The sequence below is a fragment of the Triplophysa dalaica genome, chromosome 14, assembly GCF_015846415.1.
Source record: "Triplophysa dalaica isolate WHDGS20190420 chromosome 14, ASM1584641v1, whole genome shotgun sequence".
Classification (NCBI taxonomy): Eukaryota; Metazoa; Chordata; class Actinopteri; order Cypriniformes; family Nemacheilidae; genus Triplophysa; species Triplophysa dalaica.
In genome coordinates, this window is record NC_079555.1 from 10,462,554 (window position 1) to 10,489,450 (window position 26,897).

Genomic DNA, 26,897 nt, shown 5'->3' on the forward strand with positions numbered 1-26,897 from the left:
CGTTGCGTCTCGTCTTCAGCAGGAACTGACGTTTGTGTCTACGACTACACGAGCGAATTTTCCAGCTGGAGGAGAATGTCCTGCAGCGTCAAAGCTCCGAGATTCTGAAGGTGGGAATCGTCATTTATTCACAAAAAGTAAGCGCGCATAAGTCAAGTTTAGCCGTCAACTGTGTGCGCGAGGTCGCCGGAAGTGTTTGTCGGTGTTTTTGTGCTGTTTGGTTCTCTTTTGCTTGTGTTTTTACTTTAGCTGGCGCGCCGATGTCCCGGAACATTTGCACAGACATTGCGAAAAGTTTGGAAAACAACTTCCTACGAGAGATATTTTGTTAAAGTGTCTTCTAAGTTGTTTTGTACTAAGTGTAAGGAATGTTGTGGCGTTTATTGCGTTTCTAGCAGATGATTTGCATTGTTGACATCAACATTGGTGTATTTATTGGCAGTCTAGGGGGGCTGTTTATTATTATAGTTGCGTGGCTGTGTTTAATCGATTAGATTTACTTCTCATACTTTGCATCCTTGATATGCTATTTAAATGAGTTTCAAACATCGTCTGTACTTTTGATTATTCACTTAAGAGTATTAAGTTAACATCATATGGGTTTCTATTCCATTTGGAACTTTTGATGTTCATCTGAAATAGTAAATATGGGTAATGTAGTTGACTTATAGGTCTTATTTGGTAATATTTAACTCCAAACGAGATCTTATATGCCAAAACATGATGTAACCATTTCGACTCCTTCCAGTTTGAAATAATACAGAAGTTATGTTTAATAATTGATTTAAGTAAATCTCAGTTGTTGTAAAGACAGACTGGGGAAGCAGGTTTTGACGGGGGTTTTTCCAAGCATAACTATATTGGGTTATTAAAATGTGAGGATTCAGCACATTTGGCCTGTTAAAAGCCAGACTTTAGCTTGAATGCTTCCATGTTATGATATTGTGTCACTGTAGTTATATGAATGTGAATCATGTGCTGTGGGTATGCTTGCTGGTGTGGTTAAGCATGCTAAACTTTTTTATGTCTATGATGTGAATTTGTGTAATGGCAGTTAAAGAGAAGTGTATTGTGCAGAGTATAATTTATTACCTCTTTTGTCACCCACTGTTAACTTTCTCACTGACTTGGGAAATATTTGTCTTTTCTTGACATGTTTGCAAGTTCTTAGGGAAGCTTCAGACACCCAGCTTGGTGTTTTTCAGAGTCCTACTCTCCATTCAAAGCACTTCTAGGTTGGTAGACAATGACATCCCTATATACAGCCCAGTAGCCTTAAATTCAAGTATCAGGCACATTTTCAGACAAGAAGCACCTTGACAGGTCTAAACACTTATACATTTTCCTTAAACGGCATTTGTCACTAAATGCACCGTTAAACCTTCCATAGCCTTGTGCATGATCTAGTAAGTCATTGATGTATTAAGAATAACATCTGTACTTTGAACAGCAAAACAGGAGCCACATAAAACCGTTTTACGGTGAAGACGACACAATTTTTTTATGAAGAAAGGCTTGCTTTAAAAAGCATTGAATTAGGGGGTTTTTGAATATAGAAATAACTGTTTTGTCATAGTTAAAATGGTGCAGCGAGGCATGCACCCCAGGGGTGGAAACTGTTCCCACGAGGTTTCAGCTGCAATGGTTTAACCAGAGTAGTCCAGCTTCTCTGACTTCGTTAAAAGAAGAGAAACTATGATCTTTAAATAAAGCGTTTTATCATCTTGAATAGGGGGTTTTGAACGGGAAAGTTGTTTTTGAGAACAGAGTGTGAAAAAGGATGTCAACTTAATGCTGGTTTTATGAAAGATCGACTGTGTATAAAAATGACTTATCGTACTTGTTTTAATATTTGGTACTTTGGGGATTGGTCTCAGTCTTTAGACTCTTTCAACTTTTGTTGGTGTTGCCCAACTGAATATTGAGCTGCATCTCTTTTCACACTTGGATGTCCTTGCAAAAGCTCAGCTGTTTGTCTTACTGATAAGAAATGCTCAGACTCTTCTGTGAACAATGCCTAGAGGAGATCAGGCTTGCATGTTAAATTCTTTACAGTTAACAACGGCCTCAGTGGTTTACTGATGGGCAGGCTTGGCGACAGTAGGATAAAATGTGATGTCTTTGTAAAATGAAATATTACTATGTTACCAACAATCTCAGTTATCTCAATGTGTAGCTTGTTCATGTTGTTCTTTGATTATATGTTATTTTGTCATTTTAAACCTGTATATGACTCTTTCTCTGTTGAACACAATGTCTGTGGTTTTATGTCCATACAATGGAAGTCAATAAGGGTCCATATTGTTTGGTTACCAACATTCTTCCAAATTTCTAGTTTTGTGTTCTGCAGAAAAAATCATACAGGTTTGGAATGACATGTGGGTAAATAAATGATGAATTAATTTTCAGGATTTGCAAAATTGATTCAGATTAATAAAGAGGTGTAGATATATCGACTATTACATCACCACCGGTTGACACATACCCAACCAAGTTAGTCTGTTTCTTAAGTTGTGAATATGCAACTCAATCCCAATTCTCTCTGAGTTTGGGCCTCTTTTAGTGGAAAGCTGGCATGTCTCGGCTCTGTAAGACTAAGGGTAAATGTCTGGTATGTGTTTGTTTGTAACCGCCTGCCATTCACCCGTTAAATCTAGAGTTTGACACACCCTCGCTGGCAATTTGGATGAACTCCGCTGTATTTGGTTGTTCATGTTGATGCTTCATTCGACTGTGAATCTGAAAATGTCTCATAACTATGTATCTGATCGACATTCCGTCATAATTCTGCACTGTGTGAAGAGTTTGGTAATCATCTCAAGACATATTTCATGATCCTCTTGTCTTCGATGGCCTTGTGCATTTTTTGGCTGTCTCTGTTTGCCTCAAATTTTTCATCACTCCATAATGGGGAGGTTCTTTGATTTGTTGTAAATAGCTCACAGCATCTTGCTATATTGACTGACCACTGCTGTAGAAGTAGCACTAGCAGTACGTCATATTTGGCACGGAACACATAGCACTTTTTTTAATGACCATATGACATCATCAAGGTCTGATGTCCAAAGTTACTGAACCTGAAATGTAACATTCTCTCAATTTCTTTCCACAGGAACCTCTTGTAAAGTCTCAGTCGGAACCCAGCTGTGCCAGTCTCCTCATGTACACAGCAAGGGGAAGCTGACACCATGGCCCACATATCCAGTGGCAATGGCTTTCAGTTTGACAGGCCGGCCTCTCCGGGGGTGATCCGGCCCAGAGGGAATGTGGGAAAGGAGGAGGCTTTGCGCATGGAGGCCGATGCCTTAGCAAAACATCACCGTGAGAAAAAGCACACACTCCCAGCCTCGGCCCCCAATGCAACAACGCAGACCTCCACTAGCCGGCATGAGAAAGACCTCATTGTCTTCCCTGAATCGGAAACGCTGAAGAATGAAGAAAAATACAAGTTTGGAGACATCGATTTGGAGAAGCTGACCAAGGAGGAGCTGGAAAAGCTGCTTCTGGATGACTCTTTTGGCACAAACAAAATGATAAGACCTTCTTCTCTTCTAGGTTGCAATCTCAGCGCATCGTATCCAGGAGGTCATGCGTTCCACCCTGCTTCGTTCCACTGGACGCCCAACTCTGCTTTACCGAACCTGACACACCAACAGACTCCCATCTTCCCCTCCACTCCCTTCCCGAAGCCTCCGTGCTCCTTCCAGAATGGCTTTAGTCCAGCCATGCCTGGCTATATTAGCTTGCCTGCCCGACCGACCCACTTCCTCTCGTTTACCCCCATCCAGCCACCTGCTGCTCTGGTCTACTCGCAGCCAGCAGTCACCCCAGAAATGGCCAAGCTGTTCGACAAGATTGCCAGCACTTCGGAATACGTGAAGAACGGCAGGTCCTCCAGCATGGATGTAGACTCGGACAGTGCCAAGTCCCTGGAGCCTGTGCCTCAGCCCTCGGAAACTCCCATGATCAGCCAATTTGAGTGGATGGACTTGGACCCGCTGAGCATGCGCAAGGTGGAGGTGGATGAGGCACCCAATGCATCAGGCGGTCCTTACATAGAGGAGTCTGAGACTGCGAAGGACCCATGGGATGCTGTTCTTCAAGATGAAACTGAGGGTGTGGATAGTAGCAGTCCTCCAATGGAGGTGAAATCCACGGTTCAACCCAGAAGAGGATCAACAGGGGCAGCTATTACTAAAAGCCAGTCCCTTCACATGCCTACAACCTCATCATCTCACAGCCCAAGCTTACAGGTAAGAGAGAAACGTCATTATACATTGTTGTTCTGTATTGGATGTTGCCACTTTATGTGCCTATTAAAAAAATATTTATAAAAATTAGTGGTGGGTTAACGCCGTTAACGCAGTGAGACTCTTATCGCGCGATAAAAAAAATGTCGCCGTTAATCTATTCTCAAAGTTGGGTTGGGAGCTGGGTCTATACTACACAAGCTATGATGACTTTCACATTGATATTTTAGCGCGGATGTATACCAGCTTAACTGCACTGTACGGTGCGAGAACGAGATTTTTCAGATCGCGTGATTCGCGTCATTCGCGGAAGCAGAAGCCGCCTCATCATCTCATAACCAGGGTTTCATTCTCGCGATTCGCGCAGCAAGTAGGTCTGTTGGCTCTTTGCATTAACATATAAATCACTCGCGCTTGACACGCCAATCGCATTTGGTCTGAACACAACATAACGTTACTTTGAAATTACCGCATCAAACGTGACGTGCTAACATGGATGCAGCTATGAAGCCGCCGGGTTTGCTTCAGGGAATATTATTTTTTAAGAAGCTTCCCAATAGAAACATCGACAAGACTAAGGTTGTTTGCACCTTGTGCAATGCGGAATTGGTTTAAAAAAAACACTTTCTCTCAACAGGTTCTGGTCTAGCTTTATTTGAAAACAGTAACTTTGTATTGAGATCTAATGTATTATGGCTCCTGTATGACATATCGCTTGTTGATCCCTCACTCTTTGTAAGTCGCTTTGGATAAAAGCGTCTGCTAAATGACTAAATGTAAATGTACTGTAGGAGCTCTTCCAGTCTCAAGTACCACCTAAACGCAAATCATCCCTTAGCTAATGCGGAAGTAAACACAAGTTCATCTTATTGAACATAATTTAATTTTCATCACCAATTATCATAGTAGAACAGCTTTCTCAAGCAGTTTGTGATGCATTTTGGAAACAGGAGATGAGCCCCTGGTCTAATGCGCCACCTGGCTTGAGAAACCCGTTCTCAAAGACTTACTTTTAGTCATTATTTGGGTAGCACACATATTCTGAATGCCTTCGGCAGAATTCAAATGAGCCATTTTAATCTAGATTAAAAAAATTAATCTATGCCCACCACTAATAAAAATACATAAATAAAATGCTGAATGTCATGCTTTATTTTAAACGGTGGCCAATTTGCATCTTTACTTTTGCTCTGTTTCTTTTGATTGGAACTCAAGCTCAAATGGTGCTTGATCTCTTTCACTTTACCAACATGTTATCTAGACTCCTTCTTTATCTTTGTTCTTTCCTTAGAAACACGGCAGCCAATTGCCAAAATAAAGAATGACTTCCTGAGAGGAGTGACTTTGATTTCTTATGGGGCCGGTGTATAAGTGTATGTGGTATTTCCCAGAAATCCCACTTCCTGTTTCATAATGTTAATTTCTGAGCAGGACAATTGAGTGTTGTCACACATTTCCCATGTTTGTGCCCATAAAGGGCAAAACCTTTTACTAATGCCCTCTTCAGATTACACAGTTTTTAGTCTATAACAATTGTCACTGTGTTAGATAACTTGATTTTACTACAAAAGTTTTGTTTTGAACTTGAACATGGTCAATGTTGCTTCTCGGTAAGATTAGAGTGTTTCAGCGGCAACATCATAAACAAACGTTATGTTGCCCAAACTTAACTTGAGGTAGACCTCCGCAAAGAAACAATAGCGGTTGAGTAGTTTTAAATAAATGTAATATAATTGATATACAATGAAGCATAAATGTAAACTAATATTAATATACATTTAATTTACAATGAATTGTAACCAAACACAGACCCGAAGTCAACTTTGGGCCTTGAGAGTGCGTCTGATAAATCCATCAATACCTATTCGCCTTTTGCGATGTGCATGATGTTATTGAGGAGGCGGAACTTGCGAGTAACTTCAACAAACAAGAGCGTAAACACACAGTGGCTGCAGAAACGGTTTGTTTTATGTTGGCTGACGCATCATCAGAATGATTTACTAGTTTAATGCTCCAAATAATCTGCACCGGGTTGGAAAACCCCTCTGCTATCATTCACCAACATTTACTTTTGATCTCTCTGTTGTGGTATTTGCTTGAGGAATCAAGCAAAAGTGTTTTGCCACAGCTCCACGAACAACAGAGATTGAAACGAGAAAATACAATCAAATCTCATGACATTTACGAATCCCTGCGATGCGCAAATCGTGCCAAAATCAGGATGACTTTGTGTACTCTTAAGCCGGCATTAAAATGATAGTTCACCCAACAATTCTGACAATTCACCCACATTTTCAACAGAAAATTGTGTCATCATTTACTCGCCCTCTTGTCATTTCAAACTTGTATGACTTTTTGTCTTCCGCAGAGCACAAAAGATATTTTCAAGACATTTGGAAACTGAACAATGCCGGCACCTATTCACTTCTATTGTATGGAAACAAAACCAATGCAACTGCTTGGATGCCGGTTAACAACATTCTTCAGAATATTTTTTGTGCAAGAGAAAGAAAGTCAATCAGGTTTAAAATCTTAAGAGGGTTAGTAAATGAAAACAGATTTTAAATGTTTGGGTGAACTATCACTGTAAGGAATAAAGAATATTCAGCCTTTCCCTTTATAGTCTTCCCTTTAAGGTTTTAGTAAAATGAATATCAGCATATTTTTGGATCATGTAAATCTCGCTTAAGTTGTATTTTATAGTACATGGCTTCTTGTCTTCAGCTGTTCCATAAAGACTGCTGCTGCTGATCCTATTAGTTGAAACAAGCCCCAGCTAGCTGTTTTTTCCCCATATGGGTTCTCGCCTGACATGCCTAGAGGAGGGCAGCGCAGCTCACCGTTGCCATGGCAGCCCTCTTTCACAGAGTGTGCGAAAGAGCACGGTAACTAATCTTAGACTTCATCTTTGGTGTACAGTTACTCTGGTTTACCTCAAAGAACATCAGATACTGTTATCACAAGCACTGGATACTTCAAGCCCTATCAGCACACACAGGGCAAAAGCTCTGTTTGGTGTTGTGTATTAACAGGCTCAGTGCAAGTAGCCATTACTCCATGCGTATTGGTTCAAGTTACAACACATCAAATATGGTTTCTTTTTTATAATGTTTTGGGTTTAGTGAGTCCTGTTGGATATTTTAATGTCTGTCCCACAGTCCACACAGTAGCTCATGTACTCTTGTGTATGTTTGTAAAATTACTTCAAACACTTCTTGAATGTGAAGTGTTTACTTTAGTTTATTGGTAACTGTTTATTTAATGTAACTGTTAATAATTACATCTATAAACAAATGGCGTAGTCACCGTTTACTGGCAATTGCTCTTTTGTCAGCACCGTCCGCGATTGTTAAACCTCCGACGGAAGTTCAGACATATTTATTGAACTGTATGAAGCCAGTGAGAAGTTCCCGTTTATTCAGATCAGCATTCATAATAAAGATAATAGAGAGGAAGTTGCATTCACCATCATTTCTATTGCAGGCTGATGTTATGACAGTGGAATTTTACTTCAGTTCAAGTTCACACCGAACTTTGTGTGAGCCAACTTCCTCCATAATCTCATTCCTGAGTATTTCTTGGCAGTTCCCTCAAACTTTTAACCTGAGGAAAAGGTCTGTTTGGACTGGAAGAGTTTGTATGTAGGGCAGCCAGAAAAGTAAAACTGTAGCTGTATGCAAAAGGGGATGAATAATTTGTGAATGTGTGTCACATGGCATCTCATTTTTCCTTCAGGTTAGGCCTACAGACTTGGCCTAGTAAACAGATAAAGACACCATCATTTCGTTCAACACTTGAACTTGTTGTTCTTGCAAAGAAATCTGCCATCCGGTCCATTTTCCACTTTTAGAATGTGTGCAGGACTTTTTTATTTTCAGTTATATGTAAAAATTACAGATTTTTCTGGTGCATACAGTTGAAATCAATGTACAGATTCTATCATCACACTGTCCTGTTTTTTGGTATAAAGATTTTCATTTTGTATGTGTTAGGCAGATGGTCTCACTAGAGATCATGCTGAGACACAATCGTACATTGGCACTGAAAAATACGCCCCAATCTTACCATTACCATGTACTGGAAAATGCACTTATACAAAACATATCTTCATGATCTGATTGATTGATTGATTTTTTGTTGTTGTTGTAAATCAATGTTGATATGCCTTTTTGTCTCATTTCCTTCATAGAGGAAGTCTTTTTAACATTCCTCACATTCTCCACATACTCTGTATCTTCCGATCAATCAGAAACACACCATCTGGTCTAGATTTCCCGTGAGATGTTGATGTCACATAAATTTGAGACCTTTTTTATTTAATGCTGGCTATTGACAAATCAGATTTACCAAATGTTTGGCTGTGTGCTAGGCCACCCTCAGTGAAGGCTAAAGTGTATGATAGTATGTTGAATGTTAGAGTAAACTCTGCCTACACATCAATTTAACAACAGCTTTGTGTTTGTCTTTTACAGGGTAATAAGGGAAGTGCAAATGTACTCTCAAAGTACTCCTTAAAGGGAATGGAAGCCCAGAACATAGAAGTCATAGCATTCTGTGAAGACATTTCAAAGTGAGTTATGATGACTGTTGACTGTTAAAAATAATAAACTTCGCAAAAATACAATAACATATGATGTGTGATTCAGTAGGGGTTAATCTGGATTTAATGGAAAAATTAAAAAACAGTTTTTACTGTCGAAACAGTATGTTTCGAGTGCAGGAAATCCATTCTGCTGGTCACATATCTAATAACAAAAGTGTATGGCATGTTTCCCCTTATTACCTAAAGGCAGCATGTACAGAAAGAAATAAAAAGGGCTAAACTAACGGTATTGTTTAACGTGTTGACAATATTTTTTATATGTGATCCTGGACAACAAAACCAGTCTTATGGGTACATTTTTCAAAATTGAGATTTTTACATAATCTGAAAGCGGAATAAATACGATTTCTATTTATGTATGAGTTGTTACAATATGCAATATCTGCATGAGATACAACCGTTTAAAACTCAGGAATCTGAGAGTGAAAAAATATATATTGAGAAAACTGCCTTTGAATTTGTTAATCAGGGGCACTGTGGCAGGCCATCCACTCATAAAATAAAGTTTTAATATATTTAATGTAAGAAATTTACAAAAGATTTTCATTGAACATGATCTTTAATTAATATCCTAATGATTTTTGGCATAAAAGAAAAATCAATAATTTTGACCCATACAATGGTTTTTTGTCTTATACTTAAAATGTTCCCGTGCTACTTAAAACTGGTTTTGTGATCCAGGGTCACATATGCTCTCCTACTTGTAAGTCGCTTTGGATAAAACAGTCTGCCAAATAAATAAATGTAAATGTGAAAAGGACCTTAGACATAGCCTTGTGGTACATAATAGTTCACTATGTTAGTTTGAACTTCTCACAAATTTTCTTTTTATTGTTTACAGGCTGAAGTCAAAATTCCCTCATGACAACCTCTCTACCAACCCTGGCTATGTTCTCAGTCCTGTGATCAGTCAAAGAGATGCAGGTGAAGACAATGGAGGCAGTGTGAAGGTGTCCATTGAGATATCAGATTCTCAACAGCCTGTAACTTTTACTTGCGATGGTGAGTTTCTGACTATCAAACAATCTTTGGACAGTGGAGAGAGCTTGTCTTACATTTGGGAATATTAAAGATTAATTACACCGAAAATGTTGATTCAAAATCTTGACATGTTTCTTCCTAAGCTTATTGTGTGACATTGTACTTGCCAAACTATTAGTTTGAGGTGAAAATCTGAAATCCAGAGTAACTTTACATTTAGTGTCTTTGAAGGTCTTCTGAGAATGAAGTGTACAAATAAGGAATTCATGACACAATGCCACAGAGTTTTTTTTGGCGGCTGTGATGCATTCTCTCTTTACATAACCACCATGGTGCGTCTGCTCCACAGATTGATATTCCCATTACAGTTGCTGTGTTTTTCATTTGTCAGCCTGAATGTCACTCGCGTTCTTTCGACTGGGTAACTGTCTGTGGTGAAGCATGTTAAAGGTTTTTCCTTGAGTTGTAGTGGCCCTGGCTCAGTTGCCCGTGAGGCGGCTGTGTTCTGAAGACAGCAGGGCCTCGTTTTTGTTTGCGGAGACTCTGGCTACCTCATTCTTGGCAGAAAATCAAGACTGGCCTTTTGTGTTAAAGAATTTTCGCCGTTGTTTCTGCCTAAGCCTCATAGCTCTTTTTATCTAGCATAGAATATGGTCTTAAAGGGAAAAAGGGACACTGTCCGTCGGGGCCTGAAGTTGCATCCCAGACAGCCTCTGTTATAACTGACGAGGTGGTTGCGGACTTCTGTGTCACTTCTTCTCAAGTTCACCCTGTTCTTGCTTATTTTTCCTCTGAAACTGCCGACCCAGTTCCCAAGCAAGGAAGGGGAAAATAAGTTAAGTTTAACTTTAACGCCCATACCTTTATTCATTATTACACATGGATCGTCACTTGCTAGCTCTGTGTATACTAACAGGGACATCAAACAGAAAAACGGAGGTTAAAGTGGAGAGAAATGCTTAGCTTGGTAATGTTTGGAATTCCAGACATACTTGAGATGAAAGATAAAACAAATGAAGTTGAAAGGGGATTAGGGTTTTGAATGTGTGTTGTATGATGGGTTTGCCAGGATAAACTCCAATTGAGTCTCAGTTTTCTGAGCCCAAGATCGGACCCTCTCCCTTCTATTTCTACAAAACTGTACAAAAGTGTCTTATTGGTATATATATTATTATAGCCCTTGCTTCTTTCAATGAATTTCATATGATGGTACAGTCTTTACCAAGCACACTAGCTCTCAAGCATTCATCTTCTGACGTTCAAGCATCATGTGTGTTACTGTAGTATGACAAGAGAGGATGGCAGAATAATATTGAGTTCCCACAGTCATTTATAGACCTACACTTGACTAACAGGGCAGACACGAAGAGCCCATTCCTTTCCATCCCTGGTTGGCTGAATAGAGGATCATTCCAAGAATGGGTGTGGGGCCTGTTATTGCTCAAGCAAGGGGTGACCATGAACAATATGGTGTCAGGTTTTATTTTTGCTCGGATCTAGAGATTGGAACATCTCATGCCAAATCCATTTTTGCTCTGTCGTGCCATGGTTTTCCTCCACCTGAATGAGCTGCCCTCAATGTTCATAATTGCTTCCTTTAGGGCACAAAATCGTACACATCTGCACTATTTTGTTAATTGTTGGTCTGTGTAGGCCTTCATACGCCAGATGTCTTTGGCTTTTGAGCGGCTGTTTATTTGAGCTTCTCGCACTAGAAGCTGTCAAAAATGCAAGGTTCCATCTCTCTCAACTATTACAGTGCTCATTCATTCTGTCTAGTTGTTTGAAACGCATCTTGTGCGAATGCCTACTAATTACCCAAAGTGTTGAGCGATTGGAATTTGATTTGTGTGATGTTTTGATGGTAAAAGAAATCATAGTAAGGGATGTATTTATTGGTTTTATGGTCAATTATTGCTATACATATGAGTGCATTTCATCAACTTAATCTTTTTCTCGGTCATGATTTTACTGCATGTTTTCTTTGTCTTTCTAGTGAGTGCTCCAGTGGATCTGCTCATCATGCAGGCTCTCTGCTGGGTCCATGATGATCTGAATCAGGTGGACATCAGCAGCTATGTTCTCAAAGTCTGCGGACAGGAAGAGGTTCTACAGAAGTTAGTTCTACATTCAGTCTTTCTCTTACCATCTTGCGATCTGTTGTATTACATAGCCAAGATCCTACTAGTTGCGTTTCCTTGAAAAGGGGGCTTTTATTGTGTAGAGAAATGTTTTACTCGCATCATTGCAAGAGCAAACACCATTGGTAAGAGAGGGTTTGCTTGCACTAATAAGAATAGAGGGAATGGTGCTTTTGTGTTTAAGTACCGTGTATTTAGATGCAAGATTAGGTCCCTTAGTTACTGTATTCTTGGTATTACTGGGTTTACTGCATCAAAAGGCATTTTTCACAGCATGAAAGTGTTGTTTCAGTTCCTCTGTGTCTATTTTTATGCTTGCTGTCTTGTCTTGGTTTGACCTTGGCAAACTGAATTGAGCAATTATTATAAAGAGACTCTTGTCTTTCAAAACACAGGTGGGCTTTTCACACTGCATCTAACTTCGGGTTATCTTCATTCTAAACCTCGCTTTTAATACCGGGTGAACGAACGTTTCAGACTTGTAATTTTGAAGCGGGGTTATCTGAAGCAGGGTTACCACTGCATTGCAGTGTCAAACATGTACAGTGTAACACGAAGGGAGGGTAGAATAAACGACCAGCTGAGATACTTGGCAATGGACACCCAATCAAAAACTAAACTGCATTTACCTCATTTCACAAGCTGTACACAGTCTAAGAAACTCCATGCACTGTGTAAACAATCCTGTGAGTTTCTTATTTATTTGAGTAAGTAGCATCTTAGGAGGCTTAAAACAGGTAAAAGGATTTGCAAGGAATAATTTTTTCTAGGATGCAGAACAACAAGTTATCCAGTTATTTAAAGGGACCACGCACTATTTCTATTCGGTCAATTTGACGCTACAGTATTTATCCAATCATGACTGTTGACACCGCAGATAAGAATGATATCCCAGGGTTAAGTGATGTACAGTGTGAAATGTCAGGTTATGAATACCCAGGGTTATCTCCTAACCCCTGGTCAATTATAAGCAGCGTTAAACGTGAAACAACACAGGATTCTGTTTACATGGGGTTAAGAATAAACGTTTTCAAGTGTGAAAAGGCCTATAGTTACCCTGAACACATCTCTTGCATTTATTGGATATGGGTCTCATATTCTTAACATATTTGACTTGAGACTTTTTTATTGATTTGTGATCTTTGGTCACTTTAGTTCATATAGATCCTTTATTTTCTCTGCACTTATAGTCAAACCAAAAATTATTGTAACACATTCAGTTCATTGATGTGAGGGGGATAGCTAAATAAACTGACATGTGAAACCCAAGAAATGTTCATGCAGTGGACTACCAGAAAAATGGAAAGATTTGAGACCAAATTTTTCAGACACTTTGACCTGACCATGTTTTGCTCAAGTGTTTTTCCTTTATTTGCTAATGCGACTTTTTGACACCATGGACAAAAAATATTTATATTTAATTGTGTACTTAAATTGAACAGCTGACAGATAGCTGTATTCAACCTAATCCATTTGTGAGACAGTCTATCAAAGTTCTTGTCATATTTTATCACCATTTTCTAAACTATAGGCTAATTATAAGTTTGTAAACATTCGGGATGCCCGCGCATCTTAGCTGCAGAAAAACCTGAAAGAGAGATCGCCTTTACCACGACTAGAGAATTACACGGATACAGTATAGAAAATAGTTAGACTTGGAAATGTTATAGAAAACCTTATCAGAAATCAATTAAGCACAGTAACGTTCGATACTTTTAGTATCTTATTCGAAAATGACATATTCCATTGGAAATAAAACCATAATTTTTGCCTTTCCTATTCTGACATTCAACCACATAAAAAACATGTTTTTGAAGGAATTGTATGCGTTCCCAACTGGCAGTGACGTAACCGTGGCTTCGACTCCAAATTGGTCTATAGCAAATAAAAAATTGTTTAAGGTGTCTGAATATATGTTGGCATTAGAATTCATACTTGTATTCAATGTGTCTCATGTACAGCTGCTTTGTAACAATGCAAATTGTGAAAAGCGCTATATAAATAAAGTTGAGTTGAGTTGAGTTGAGTTGACTGTATTGATATTTCAGTCATGTTTTGGTTATGAGATTGTGGTGCATCGCAGTGCTTTAGTGTGTTGGTCGGTCTGCGTTAATGGTTTTATTCATTCAGAGTCATTGTTATGTGTCTAAAACATCTTTTATATCATCCCTCAGTAAACACAGTCTAGGAAGCCACGAGTATGTACAGAACTGCAGAAAGTGGGAAACAGAGATTAAACTACAGCTCCTTTTCCTCAGCACAATGAGAAGAGATTTAGCTCGAACGGTAATAATAACTCAACTTTAATTCATTAGCAGTTACCATTTTATTAATCAGTCAATACTTTCCTTGAGGATAATAAATATATGGAATATATGTTTTCTATTGTATGTGTGTGTGTGCGCTAACAGACAGACGATGATGCCGCCCCTATTCACTTGGAGAAGTTCCTCGGTCTTGTGGAGAGGCCGTTCAAAGAGTCAGTCACGAGGTAGGAATGTGCTCCATCTTATCCTTTGCCCTACTGAAGGCCAGGAAAGCCACAGGCTTTTGAAGTATCTGATGGTCTTTGTTGATTTTTCTTATTCCTTTAAATCTTTTCGTGTTCTTTAGAGAGGGACTTGCTGAGAACATAGAGGGCTATCATAAGCAAGTCAACATCTGCCTTCAGAATGAGGTAGCCTGTTGCCTTTGAATTGACCTGAATTACTTGAAATTGAAAATAGATAAGGAGCCATTTGTCTCACTCACTTTTCGTTTTCACAGAGCACACGGTATAAAACAGTGGAGCATGTGGTTCAGTGTGTTAAAAATCTGTGCTGTGCTTTGGATAAAATTGAGACACCCGCCATCACCGATGCCATCAAGAGGCTCAAACGCTCGGTCAACCTGCCTAGAACACGTTCTCCAGAGGTCAGATGGTCACTATTTTTGGTCACTATGTGCTTTTTATTTGGATTTGCACATCTGATCCATAAACACATTTTTTGATTGACAGGCTGGTGCCACAGGCTCTACAGTTTCAGCTAACGGTAAGATCCAACCAGAGAACTCAGACTGTTTAACAAACTCTCTTTTTTTTGTTACGTTGTAATATAAATATTTTTAAGTTCATTTAAACTAACTGCCTGGGTTTTCTCGACCAATACTTTATTCTGCCTCCTTCGACTCATCAGGCTACTCAAGCCCAGTGGAAGAGAGTTTGGCGGTGCTCACAGATGCTATACATGACCTCACCGAGCTCTACCTGTGCTCTTTCTGCCCGACTTCCCCCACGTGCTCGATGGAAGATCGTATGGAGGATGAGAGGGATAGCAAAGAGGCCTCGGGCACCAAAGAGCATCTACAGTTCACCCTGTTTGCTGTACATGGCATTCCTGCAGCTTGGGTCAGCAGGTGAGGACCGTGTTCCCAAAAGTGCATGATGTGTTTTTGATGCTTTAGTCTAAACCATTTGAACAGCTGTATTAATTCAAAGTAAATACATGCAAAATTTATGCTCATATAAAGTACATTTAGCCTTCCTGTAATGGAATATAGATTCTTATATTCTAAATAAACACTGTAATGGCTGTTATGGCAAACGGCCAGAGTAAACTGTTCTACCGCTTGAAATATACTGCCTTCATATTCTTAAAAATGTATGTATTTGGCAGAAACTTTAAAGCTCTCTACTGTGAATTCATGCTGTACATTTATAGCTTTGTGCATTAGCTACATCCCCTGTGAATCGAAACTCTTCGCAAATTCTGTCATAATTTATTTATCCTCATGTCGTTCAAAAGCTGTATTGATTTGAGTACTGACTTGTTCTTCTGTGGACACAAAAGAAGATATTTTGAGAAATGTCTTAGTGGTTTTGTGTCCATACAATGGGACTCAATGGGGTGGATGTTGTTTGGTTTACAACATTCTTATAAATGTCTTCTTTTGTGTTCTGCTGAGAAAAAAAAATCGTTTTTGGGTGAGCTGTTCCTCTGAAATGTTCAAGTGTCATGTGAAGAGTATTTTTAGTTAAAATGTTTTCCTTTATCATCAAACTTAGGTTAACGCTAGACTGTTGATGCCTGCAGAGGCGGAGCTAATCTCAAGAAGCTCATGCTGATTGGATAACAATGATCCACCCTTAATGTCTGCCTTTATTTATAATCACTCAAAAGCAACACTTATCTGTTATACCCGAAATAGACTTGACTAGTGACTTCCACATAGAACAGAACAGCATGGTTGTGTTTATAGACAGGACTGGGTCAGGGTTCTGTGACAAATGATTATTTGATCTCTTCAGGGAGAAACTTTGAGTTGTTACTGATGTTTTTTGACGATGTTACTGATGATTTTTGACTTGAAATATTTCCATAGACCACACCAAAATACATTTTACTGTAATGCCTGACATCCATAATCCTAAAAATAGTTGTTGCAGAAATATGAAACATAAGAAATAAATGCATGTACTTTGCTATTAATTGCAATTATTTTGTTTCAATTATTTGCACACAAGGCACAGGTGCATGAGAAACCACATGAAAAACATTGAGACTTTTTTGCTATAATACTGTAAAGACCATTTTGATGAATTTATCTCATAGTTATGCCTTATATGCTGTAGGCAATAAATGAGTGCGAGCCTAACTTGCTACTGATTTCTACCTGTGCGTGCAATAGTCTAATTTGTCTTTCCTGTTTGCCAGTTTTGAAAAATACTACCTGATGTGTGCCCTGACACACAACAGCAGGAACCTCTTCAAACCTGTCCAGTCTAAAAAAGTGGGAACATACAAGAGTTTCTTCTACCACATCAAATGGGATGAACTGTAAGTGTCTTTAATAGCACTGGCACCTTCATGTCTGCAGTTTATGGAATTAAAGGGAAATTAAAGCAGAATCACTGCCGGTTTCTGCTTGTGCTGATAATTTGCTCTGCTTCTGTAGGATCAACTTCCCTATTTCGGTGGCGCTGTTGCCACTGGAGGCCATGTTAAGTCTTTCTCTCTATGGGGTTCTCAATCAGAACACTAACAACTCACCGGATTCTAACAAACAACGAAAAGGTCCAGAGCTGTTGGGAAAAGTGTCCATGCCCCTGTTTGATTTCAGGCGGTAAGAGGGAAATGTTTCCTCACATTTGTCAAATGCATTCCATGTACTTTTCAGGATATATTGTATGTTATGGACGTAGATGCAAACCATCTGTTTCCACAGTATTTCTGCTGTGTAGCCCTGTTCACTAGAAAATCTTATTGGTTCAAAACGCCTTCATATATTTTCAGATGAACTGCTTGTCACGTCATGCTTGGTTAGGACACTGTAATTCAAGTCCAAAACATTTCGTTGAAATTACCGTAATTATGAGACTACAGCACAAAGGTTCTGCTCTGAACTTTGCACATCCTCTGAGTCGCAGATACATGTGTGCCTTTGTCATTGTTGACAACAAATTATTTAATAGCTTTGCTAGTTTACCTTCTTCATTTGGCACAGTTTATAAAAGCAAAGCATTTTGGTTTGGTGGTGTTAGGGTTGTGAGAACTCTTCGATCGATCCACATTTTTTTCAGATGATGCCATTGTTACTGTTTTTTTGCTATATGCTAAAGCTTATGAATACACGTTCAATGAGAGCGGGACCGACTGATCGCAACAGCCTGAGAAGTGTAAAAAAAATAAAGTATTTTGTGAGAAGAGGGACAGCGGTGAACAATAGACTTCAAACATGTGAAATTTTAAGCGTTTTTTAAACTAGAAACATGAACATTCAATTTTTTATACACCCAAAAAACATAATCAAAGCTTCAAAAACAGCAAAAGATTGGGTCCTTCAAAGTTCACTTTTGAACTTGTATGTTTGACAAAGATTATGAGTTATTCATTTTCTGATATTGTTGTTTAGGTTTCTTTCAAGAGGCACCATGCTGTTGAGCATGTGGACATCACCTCAAAACCTTCACCCAGGAGCTGCAGGCAAGGGGAGGAATCCAACAGAAAGGATCATCTTGCAGGTTCTTCATTTACTCTATCCGTTTCTTTCTCTTATTCTCTTAATCCACATTTTTGTAATGTTTTCATGTCCTAAAAACGTGTATGTTTTAAAAAACTTACTTTGACTTGGCAGTGTACACCACATACACATACTTAAAGTATATTTGTATGGCCACCAACAGGTTGACTTTCCCACTCCGGCAGTGGACGTGCTGTATGTTGGTCCACAAGAGAAAGGCTTCCCAGACCCTAAGTCTCTAGACCCACTGGATACAGGAGATCGGAATGAGATAGAGAAGCTGTGTGCACGAACATCTGCTTTTGGGTACGTTTACATAAAAAAATGCTCTGATGAAACTAGACATGCTTAGCAAAAGGGGATAAACCAGTGCTTCCAAAAGAAAGTTTTAATGTCGTAGGAGATACAACTGAATTGGAGAGAATGAGCTTTTCTGTAGCTCAGTGGTAAGATTATTGCGTTGACAATGCAAGGTTGAGGGTTCGATCCAAGTGGATAGCACATACCTATGTATAGTACAATGCAATGTAAGTCGCTTTGAATAAAAGTTTCCGCCAAATGCATAAAATGTAAATGTCAGTACAATTGGGTTGGAACCTGATGCTCCAAATAAGGTTAGAGGGGTTAGATTTCCATCGAGCGCTTGCAGAATTTGACAAATCACTACGCACTGGTTAATTGGCCAATCATAGCACACCGCGCTTTTCAGAGCATTCCATTACATCTAAAACAAACGATAATATTTGTTTTAGCCGTGTCATATGTGAATTGCTTTTAGAGGAATTTTAAGCTAGCAAAAAAAACTGGCCGTTTCTAAGCTCAAAGAACGGATTTGTGTTCATGTGGAGACCGGTCTTGCGAGGCGGCCTTTTAAGAATGAACGTGGATGGACACGCCACAGTGATTCTGGGACTTCAAGCGGGTTCTGTACGCGCTCAATGCATCATTGATATCAAGAACACATCTGGGTATTTTCAGGTGTTCTTGTGTTCTGGAACCAGACTTTGACGGTTATTGATGACGTAGAGCTAGAACACGAGGACACAAGACCGCTGAAGAAAGCATATTGAGAAACGGCCAGTAACATTAATGCTTATGCTTGTAAAGCTAGCAAAAAAACAGAGAGATTAATTTCAGACTCAATACAGAATAACTCGCCATTGAATTTGGAGCTGAAATGCAGTTTGGTGCTGTGCCTTGTTTCGCTGAAGAGGCACCTCGCAGTGGTCGAACAGACAGCTCAGTCAGCTTTAAGACAGCCAAACAACGCTCAGACTGTGGGCAGATTTCCATACTTCTTTGTGTGTGTGTGTGTGTGTGTACGCAAGTGTGTCTCTGAATGCCCACCAAGTGCCAACAGCTGCAGCGCTCCCAGCTTGACTCCACATTTGCAGACACATTTAAGAGGTGTGACTTGTTTCCTGTGCCCCTTATCTCTGGATTGAGAATAATTTACTTTATGGTTTGTGGATCATCTGGTTAGAGCGGCTGCGGCCTGCTTTTAAGACAGCAGAAAGTGCACTGTATACTTAGAAATGACCGAGCATGCTTTTCACCAGGCTGACACGAGCAGACAGGCAGCTGCTGTGGGACCAGAGGTATTATTGCCGGGACTATGAACACAGCCTGCCCAAAATCTTGGCAAGTGCACCCAGGTGGGACTGGGGCAGTATGGGAGAGATCCACTCACTTCTGCACAATTGGCCTCCTCTGTCTCCCGTTTCAGCCCTGGAGCTTCTCGAATCAAAGTATGTATCTCCTCCTGGTCTTATCTTTGTGTGTTTTTTCAATCATGTGACCTGTTACACTGACATTGTTAAATGAGCTTCTACAGTCATTTTGCTCACTTTATAATCTCACGAGTTTCTTTCTCACAGCATAATTGTGGTGTCGTTTAAAGGAAAGTACACCCAAAAATGATAGTTTATGTAAAGTGTGATCTTATTTTTTGAAAACCGAAATAGCAGTTAGGCAAGATGTCCATCCAAAGTATTGTCAATTTCAGAAAAGCACTATTGAAGTAGATGTCAAGTCTTTATACAGTCTTATGGAATATTTTTATGTACGTAATGTCTTGTTAAATTCAGGTTTGCTGACACAGAGGTGAGAAAAGTTGCTGTGAGCTGGATTGAGAGCAGCAGTGATGATGAGTTGGCTGATTATCTGCCTCAGCTGGTGCAGGTATACACACACACAGACACACACACACACACCCACACACATACCAATTATGCATTGTTTCTTCTGTAAACATATTACCCTTTGCTGTTTCTGTGTAGTTTCACTGATTTCTGTTTCAATAGGCGGTGAAGTTTGAGTGTCACCTCAACAATGCCTTGGTTATGTTTCTGTTATCACGAGCTCTGGGAAATATCAACATTGCACATTATCTTTACTGGTAAAGACATTCTATATATCACTTTTTGTCCATCTTAGTGAGGTTCACTTTAAATGTAAAAAGCATTTATTCCCCCAAAAGCATTTTTCACACGTTTGATGAAAAGCCAGAAACTGTGCAAGATTTTAATTCCTTTTGATATGACCCTTTAAAAATGAACCATCTGTATTCTGATCAAATTATATTATACCATGATCTGTTTGAATACTCGATTCTAATTGGCTGGAAGGTGTGCATTAAAACCCTTTAAGGCATGGGTAGCTCCAGTCAGTTTGATAACATTTAAAGTGAACTGACAAAATCACTGTCATTTTCACTTGTTTGATCTAAAATGACACTGTAAACATCAATAAAAGCTTGGCAAATAACCATGGCATAAGCAGGATATTCCACAGCTAGCCGTGGATTGAAGGATTTTAATGCACGACGTGGAGGCGAAGAACCACCCGACGCGAAGCGGTTCTTCGTCTCCACGTTGTGCATTAAAATCCTTTAATGCACGGCTAGCTGTGGATTTTCCCTTATTTACATATATACCATGAGCCATTGGACTGAGTGAATGTATTATTTGAGATGTTTTGGTTATGATTGGATTTAGGCTGTTGAGGGATGCCGTGCAGGACCCAGCGTTCGGTCAGCGGTACGACCGCATCCTGGGTGCGCTCCTGTGTCTCTGTGGTGCTGGATTGAGAGCTGAACTTGAAAAGCAGACCAAGCTTGTGCAGCTTCTTGGTGCCCTGGCTGAAAATGTTAGACAGGCGAGCAGCTCCGCACGACAGGTATGTTGCGGCTTCCATAGGAACAATATAATACAAACTCGTATGTAGTTTTTATTATGTATTATGCCGGTGTATGTAGATAGAAATGGGTCATTCCAATGTAAGGAAACCATAACGCTTCATTATGTAAGGTCTTTAAACACCTCTGAAGACCTATATATATATATATATATATATAAAAGTAGCCTGTGACGGATTGATAGCATTTTATTATGAAAATAGCATTATATATCTCATCTGAAAAGCGGTTTACATGCATGTATAGATAAGACAAGCCAAATTTAATCAAGTTTTCGATGTTCCTGTTTACAAATAAATGTTACTTTTCGTAGATTTTCAGTCGGAGAAGTGTATCTAAACTTTTGTTCTTTAAAGGTGGTGCTGCTGGAGGGCTTGGAGAGGGTACAGACATTCTTTCAGAAGAACAACAGCCGACTTCCTATAAGCCCCAGCCTAGTGGCAAAGGAACTTAATGTAAAGGTGAGTCCCTAAAACCAACATACAGTAAATATTTACTTTACATAATTTACTTGATGCACATCTACTCCTTAGTTCCCCATCGGTCAAGTTCTGCTTCATACATTTGTTTTGATCGTTTTAACATACATGAAATGTGATGCAAATGTTGACTTAGAAATGTACCGTAGCTGGATTTCTCTGTGAATTTAAAGGTATGTGTGTTAACAAATCCTGTCACGTGTCACCTTTGATAAGTAAAATGTTACTTTGCTGTAGCTTTCATTAATAATAAATAACACTGATCTTGTAGAACAATTTTGATGATGCCGAACAGTTCAGCTCCTTATGCAAGCTATTTTAACACGGTGGCCTCAGACGCCACCAATCCGAGGAAAATGTCCCTTCAGTTTTCAAGTAACCTCTGCCAGATTTGGTTCCATTTTGATGGGAAGCATTCACATGTGATTCACTTCCTTATCGTCCGTGCTTACTCCCCCCTTCCTGTTTTAGATGTGGAGATTTTCTCTGTCAACACGACCCAAACAGTGTCTCTCAATCCCAACATCTTATTCTTCTAGTTGGTACTGCTCGGTTTCAAAGACCCTCTTTGTTTCCGTGTCGAGGCAGTAAATCTAGCTGATACCCTGAGGCTAAAGTTGTGCTTCTGTAATGTGGTGTCGCTTTTGTTTCCCTGCTTTAGGCCTGTTCCTTCTTCAATTCCAACGCTGTTCCTCTAAAGATCGCACTGGTAAACGCAGACCCGCTGGGAGATGAGATTAACGTCATGTTTAAGGTGCGAAACCACGTAGAAAATGTTAGAGCTTACTACAGTATTTAGTGAATTGGCATCTATAGTTTTGTTTATGTTAGACAGTAATCTAAAATGTCTGGTTCGATGCATTAAAATGGTGGAAACATACTTTTGATATAAAAAATATATAAAATCACAAATTTATCTTCTCATTAGAAGAGGCTAGCACACAAAAATACATTTAAACTTGAATTTGGCCTTAAGTACGCCCCCTGGTGGTCATATCCTATACTTCTTATAAATCTTTGCAGTCATTTTTAGGCTTATCTCAATTCTGTGATGCTCTTTGCTGTAATATAGGTTGGAGAGGATTTGAGGCAGGACATGCTGGCCCTTCAGATGATCCGGATCATGGATCGGATCTGGCTGCAGGAGGGTTTGGACCTGCGCATCGTGAACTTCAAATGCATCTCAACGGGTAAAGATAAAGGTATGTTCTAATCTACTTAGAAAAAAGCTAGAAAAAATTCAATAAACACTTTCATTTTGATTTCAAGTCAACATGAGGTCAAAACTCATCCTTTAAATTTCACATTTAATATTGGGTTTCACTCAAGAGTATCTCAGACTCTCAAAGTACAATCTCTTAGGAACAGCGCTTGAGTTCAATTCAAAATGATGAGTTTTAATTGTTTTCATTAAAATGACTATTTTGACATAGTTATTTCAAAAGTATTAATTATAAATTTGCATTTGGTTGCACAGGCATGGTGGAATTAGTGCCGTCTTCAGAAACGCTGAGGAAGATTCAGGTAGAGTACGGAGTGACCGGTTCATTCAAGGACAAACCTCTGGCCGAGTGGCTTCGCAAGTACAACCCTGCTGAGGATGAGTATGAGAAGGTGCATTTAAAATAACACACTTATAAACTAAATAATAATCCATGGCAGCTGGAGTCAGATTACTAGAAAAGCAAGAACTGGGATCTTAATTTTTCGTATCCATGTTTTTGTTAGGCCTCTGAGAATTTCATCTACACCTGCGCAGGATGCTGTGTAGCCACCTATATCCTCGGCATCTGTGACCGCCACAACGACAACATCATGTTACGCTCTACAGGTCACATGTTCCACATAGACTTTGGAAAGTTTCTGGGTCATGCACAAATGATCGGGAGTTTTAAAAGGTGAGCGAAGACTCCATCCCAAAATTGCACAATTTGTTGTTATTTTTCTGTATTATTCTAGCTGGAATGTTTTCTCTCTGCAGGGACCGTGCACCTTTTGTCTTAACCTCTGACATGGCTTATGTCATCAATGGAGGGGAGAGACCCACGAGTCGCTTCCAACTTTTCGTTGACCTTTGCTCACAAGCCTACAACTTGATACGCAAACACTCCAACCTCTTCCTCAACCTACTGTCTCTGGTAATGCAGTCATTGTGTTAGCATACAAAGTCTTGTATTGTCAACACCTACAGGACATGTAGGCAGTGTTGTGCAAATGGTTTTGGCAATATAGTTTTGTGATAAGCCATTGCAAAAACTAATGACAGGAAGATGGTCATTGATCTGTTTTCGATGATGTGTTTTTCTTCATCCAGGAATTACTGCGTATTGACTTTATTGACTCACTGTTTCGTAACTGTGTGTTTTACACAGATGACACAGTCAGGTTTACCCGAGTTGACCGGAGTACAAGATCTTAAATATGTTTATGATGCTCTTCAACCTCAAACTACAGATGCAGAAGCAACCATTTTCTTCACCAGGTACATTTTATTCTAGAAATCAGGTTCCTTTGACTTTTCACCAGTATGTTTTTTTTCATAATTTTTATGTTTTTTCCTTCCAGGTTGATTGAATCCAGCCTGGGCAGTGTGGCAACAAAGTTCAATTTCTTTATCCATAATTTGGCCCAGTTGCGTTTCTCTGGTCTTCCTTCCAATGGCGAGCCCATCCTGTCCTTCGCACCTCGAACATACACCATAAAGCAGGACGGCCGAATACAGGATGCCTCCATATATTCATTTCAAAAGAGATACAACCCCGATAAGCACTATGTAAGATTATTTTATATAATGTTATAATGGTATGTATAATGTGAATATGCACAACTCCTGTGTGTAATGAGGATGTATTAAATTGTCATTTTTTTAACAGACGTATGTAATCCGGCTGCTCAGGGAAGGTCAGAGTGAGCCACAGTTTGTCTTCCGCACATTTGATGAGTTCCAGGAACTGCACAACAAGTTGACCATTCTCTTTCCTCTATGGAAGCTACCAGGGTATATCAGATACTAATGTCAAATTATTTCATGGAATGGTTTGTGAAATCTTTTGATCTCTTCTATAGAGATGTACTTCAAAAACTACTGTTCCTGTTTATAGGTTCCCCAGTAAATTGGTGCTGGGCCGCACACACATTAAGGATGTAGCGTCTAAGAGGAAGGTGGAATTGAGCAGCTATGTGCACAGTTTGATGAGGAGTTCAGCAGAAGTCAACCAGGTGGGCAGACAGAGAATTTATCATACATGAACTGGCAAATATATACATACTTGTTAATTGCAAGATGAAAGGCAATGTTTTTTTTAATAAATAATAATAGTTGATGTTGTGTCGATTTTTCCTTAGTGTGATCTTATCTACACCTTCTTCCACCCTATTGCAAGAGATGACAAGCCAGAGGGGGTTGAAGGACTCCAAAAGATTCCAGGCATGTCATCAGATTTAAAACAATCATTCTATTATTTTATGCAGTGTTATAGATACTGAACACAACTCGTAAGTAAAACTATTCCACATGAATGCATGCAGATATGGATTGCCTATACTGCCCTTTAGGTTTTAAAATGAGGATTGGAAAAATCCAATTTCCGTTATTGGTTTTTAAATAATCTTTGTCCGTTTTCCAGAGATGACTCCTATGAGTCCCGGCACCGGCCGGGTGGAGGGTGAGGTGAAGCTGTCAGTGTCCTACAGAAACAGCACACTCTTTATCATGGTCATGCACATTAAAGATCTGGTAAGATGAGAAACATCTTCGAACTGATCCTGGTCTTTGTAAATTAAGATGAAACATCCTTTTGACTTTTCTCAATTCTCACTTGCCTTTTTAAATCTCAAAACAGATATCAAATGACGGAGCAGATCCAAACCCTTATGTGAAAACATACCTCTTACCAGACCCTCACAAAACCTCCAAACGCAAGACGAAGATTGCAAGGAAGACTAGAAACCCCACGTTTAACGAAATGGTAAGTGGACTTCTGAAACCCGTCCAACTTCAAAGATTTTAATGATGAGGGCTTGGTTAAACTGATTGATTTACAAATCCCAGATATCCATATTAGGTTATGAGATTAAATAAATGAATAATCCTGGCACTTTTATCTTTGCAGCTGGTGTATAGTGGTTACAATAAGGAAACCTTAAAACAAAGAGAGCTTCAACTGAGCGTGCTCAGTGCCGAGTCTCTGCGAGAGAACTACTTTTTGGGTGGCATCACCCTCAGTATTAAGGACTTTGACCTGAGCAGAGAGACTGTCAAGTGGTACAAGCTCACCACGGTGCCCTACTTCTAGATCCAACAATCCCTCTCTACCAGTCTTCCACAAAGAGTGATGGACCAGAGCAAGTGCCCTTACAGGACCACTCCGATTCCCCACCCTCTTCTCTCTCTCTCTCTCTCTCTCTCTCTCTCTCTGACACTAATCATGGTTACTCCTTGTTGAAACAGGCAATCACTGTGTGTAAACAGAAAACTGCATTTGTGTTTTGTACATTTGGAACATAAGAGGACCAAAATGGCTTAATTATAGAAGAGTTTATATATTATTATATAAATATATATAGAGATCAACACCTGTATTTTTAAAATGGCTTGTTTTTACACTCTCCTTTTCTACATATGCATTTAGTGAACAGTAGTAGGTTTTGAGGTATCTAAGCACGACAGATCTCGCTCTGCTTTTATTAACGTGCCAAATGAACTGAATCAACACGAGACCACTCCCCTACAGGGAATATTAACAGGGTGCCTTCATATGCTGGCCTGTCATTTCGGCTTTTCTCAATATGTTCGGTGTAAATTACTGAAATCCCTACTTTGTACAGTAGGGTCAAATGTTCTGTTGAGTGGTGAAATCCGTTTAAATGACGGCCTCGGCACCAGGGGACTCTGAATCTCACATTTGTATAATGAACCTTGTTGAAAAGGGAATTGCACCTATGGCTAAATCTACTGGCAGAGCTCAGCTGCATAATAATGGAGGAGTTCACCTGGAGGCATTTTTAAAATGATGTAAGAATTGTCATCACTCACTTAAATGGACTGTAAAATACATTTGAATTGATATTGACATGGCCAGTTATTTATTATTGGATACCTTTATAACCTTACCGAATCAATGTTAGCTTTAATTCTGTTTCTTTTCTTGAGGCAAATTAAATGTTTTCAATGTCTCTGGCTAATTTATTCCAATGAACTCTAAACCATTGATGATAAATTATACACATTAACCAATAAATTACAAT

At 39.4% G+C, this 26,897-nt stretch overlaps 1 protein-coding gene across 2 annotated transcripts; it reads left to right on the top strand.

The window, feature by feature from the left end:
- Positions 1-35: 35 nt before the first annotated feature.
- On the top strand, positions 36-26,825 carry pik3c2a (phosphatidylinositol-4-phosphate 3-kinase, catalytic subunit type 2 alpha). Of its 2 annotated transcripts, none has more exons than XM_056765966.1 (33): positions 36-137; positions 3,113-4,253; positions 8,723-8,820; positions 9,695-9,855; positions 11,831-11,951; positions 14,150-14,261; positions 14,387-14,466; positions 14,589-14,652; positions 14,742-14,888; positions 14,974-15,007; positions 15,152-15,371; positions 16,670-16,792; positions 16,911-17,078; positions 17,868-17,976; positions 18,139-18,281; positions 19,535-19,723; positions 20,063-20,156; positions 20,279-20,373; positions 20,972-21,152; positions 21,528-21,632; positions 22,312-22,404; positions 22,723-22,852; positions 23,128-23,264; positions 23,379-23,548; positions 23,632-23,788; positions 24,023-24,132; positions 24,216-24,423; positions 24,524-24,648; positions 24,752-24,869; positions 24,996-25,077; positions 25,277-25,386; positions 25,493-25,618; positions 25,763-26,825. In XM_056765966.1, exons 2-33 carry the CDS (start codon positions 3,189-3,191, stop codon positions 25,943-25,945), a joined length of 5,058 nt encoding a protein of 1,685 aa, XP_056621944.1. In that variant the 5' UTR covers positions 36-137; positions 3,113-3,188; the 3' UTR covers positions 25,946-26,825. The 2 variants fall into 2 exon arrangements, with proteins under 2 accessions (XP_056621944.1, XP_056621945.1); XM_056765967.1 differs by having other exon boundaries at positions 47-110.
- Positions 26,826-26,897: the final 72 nt, after the last annotated feature.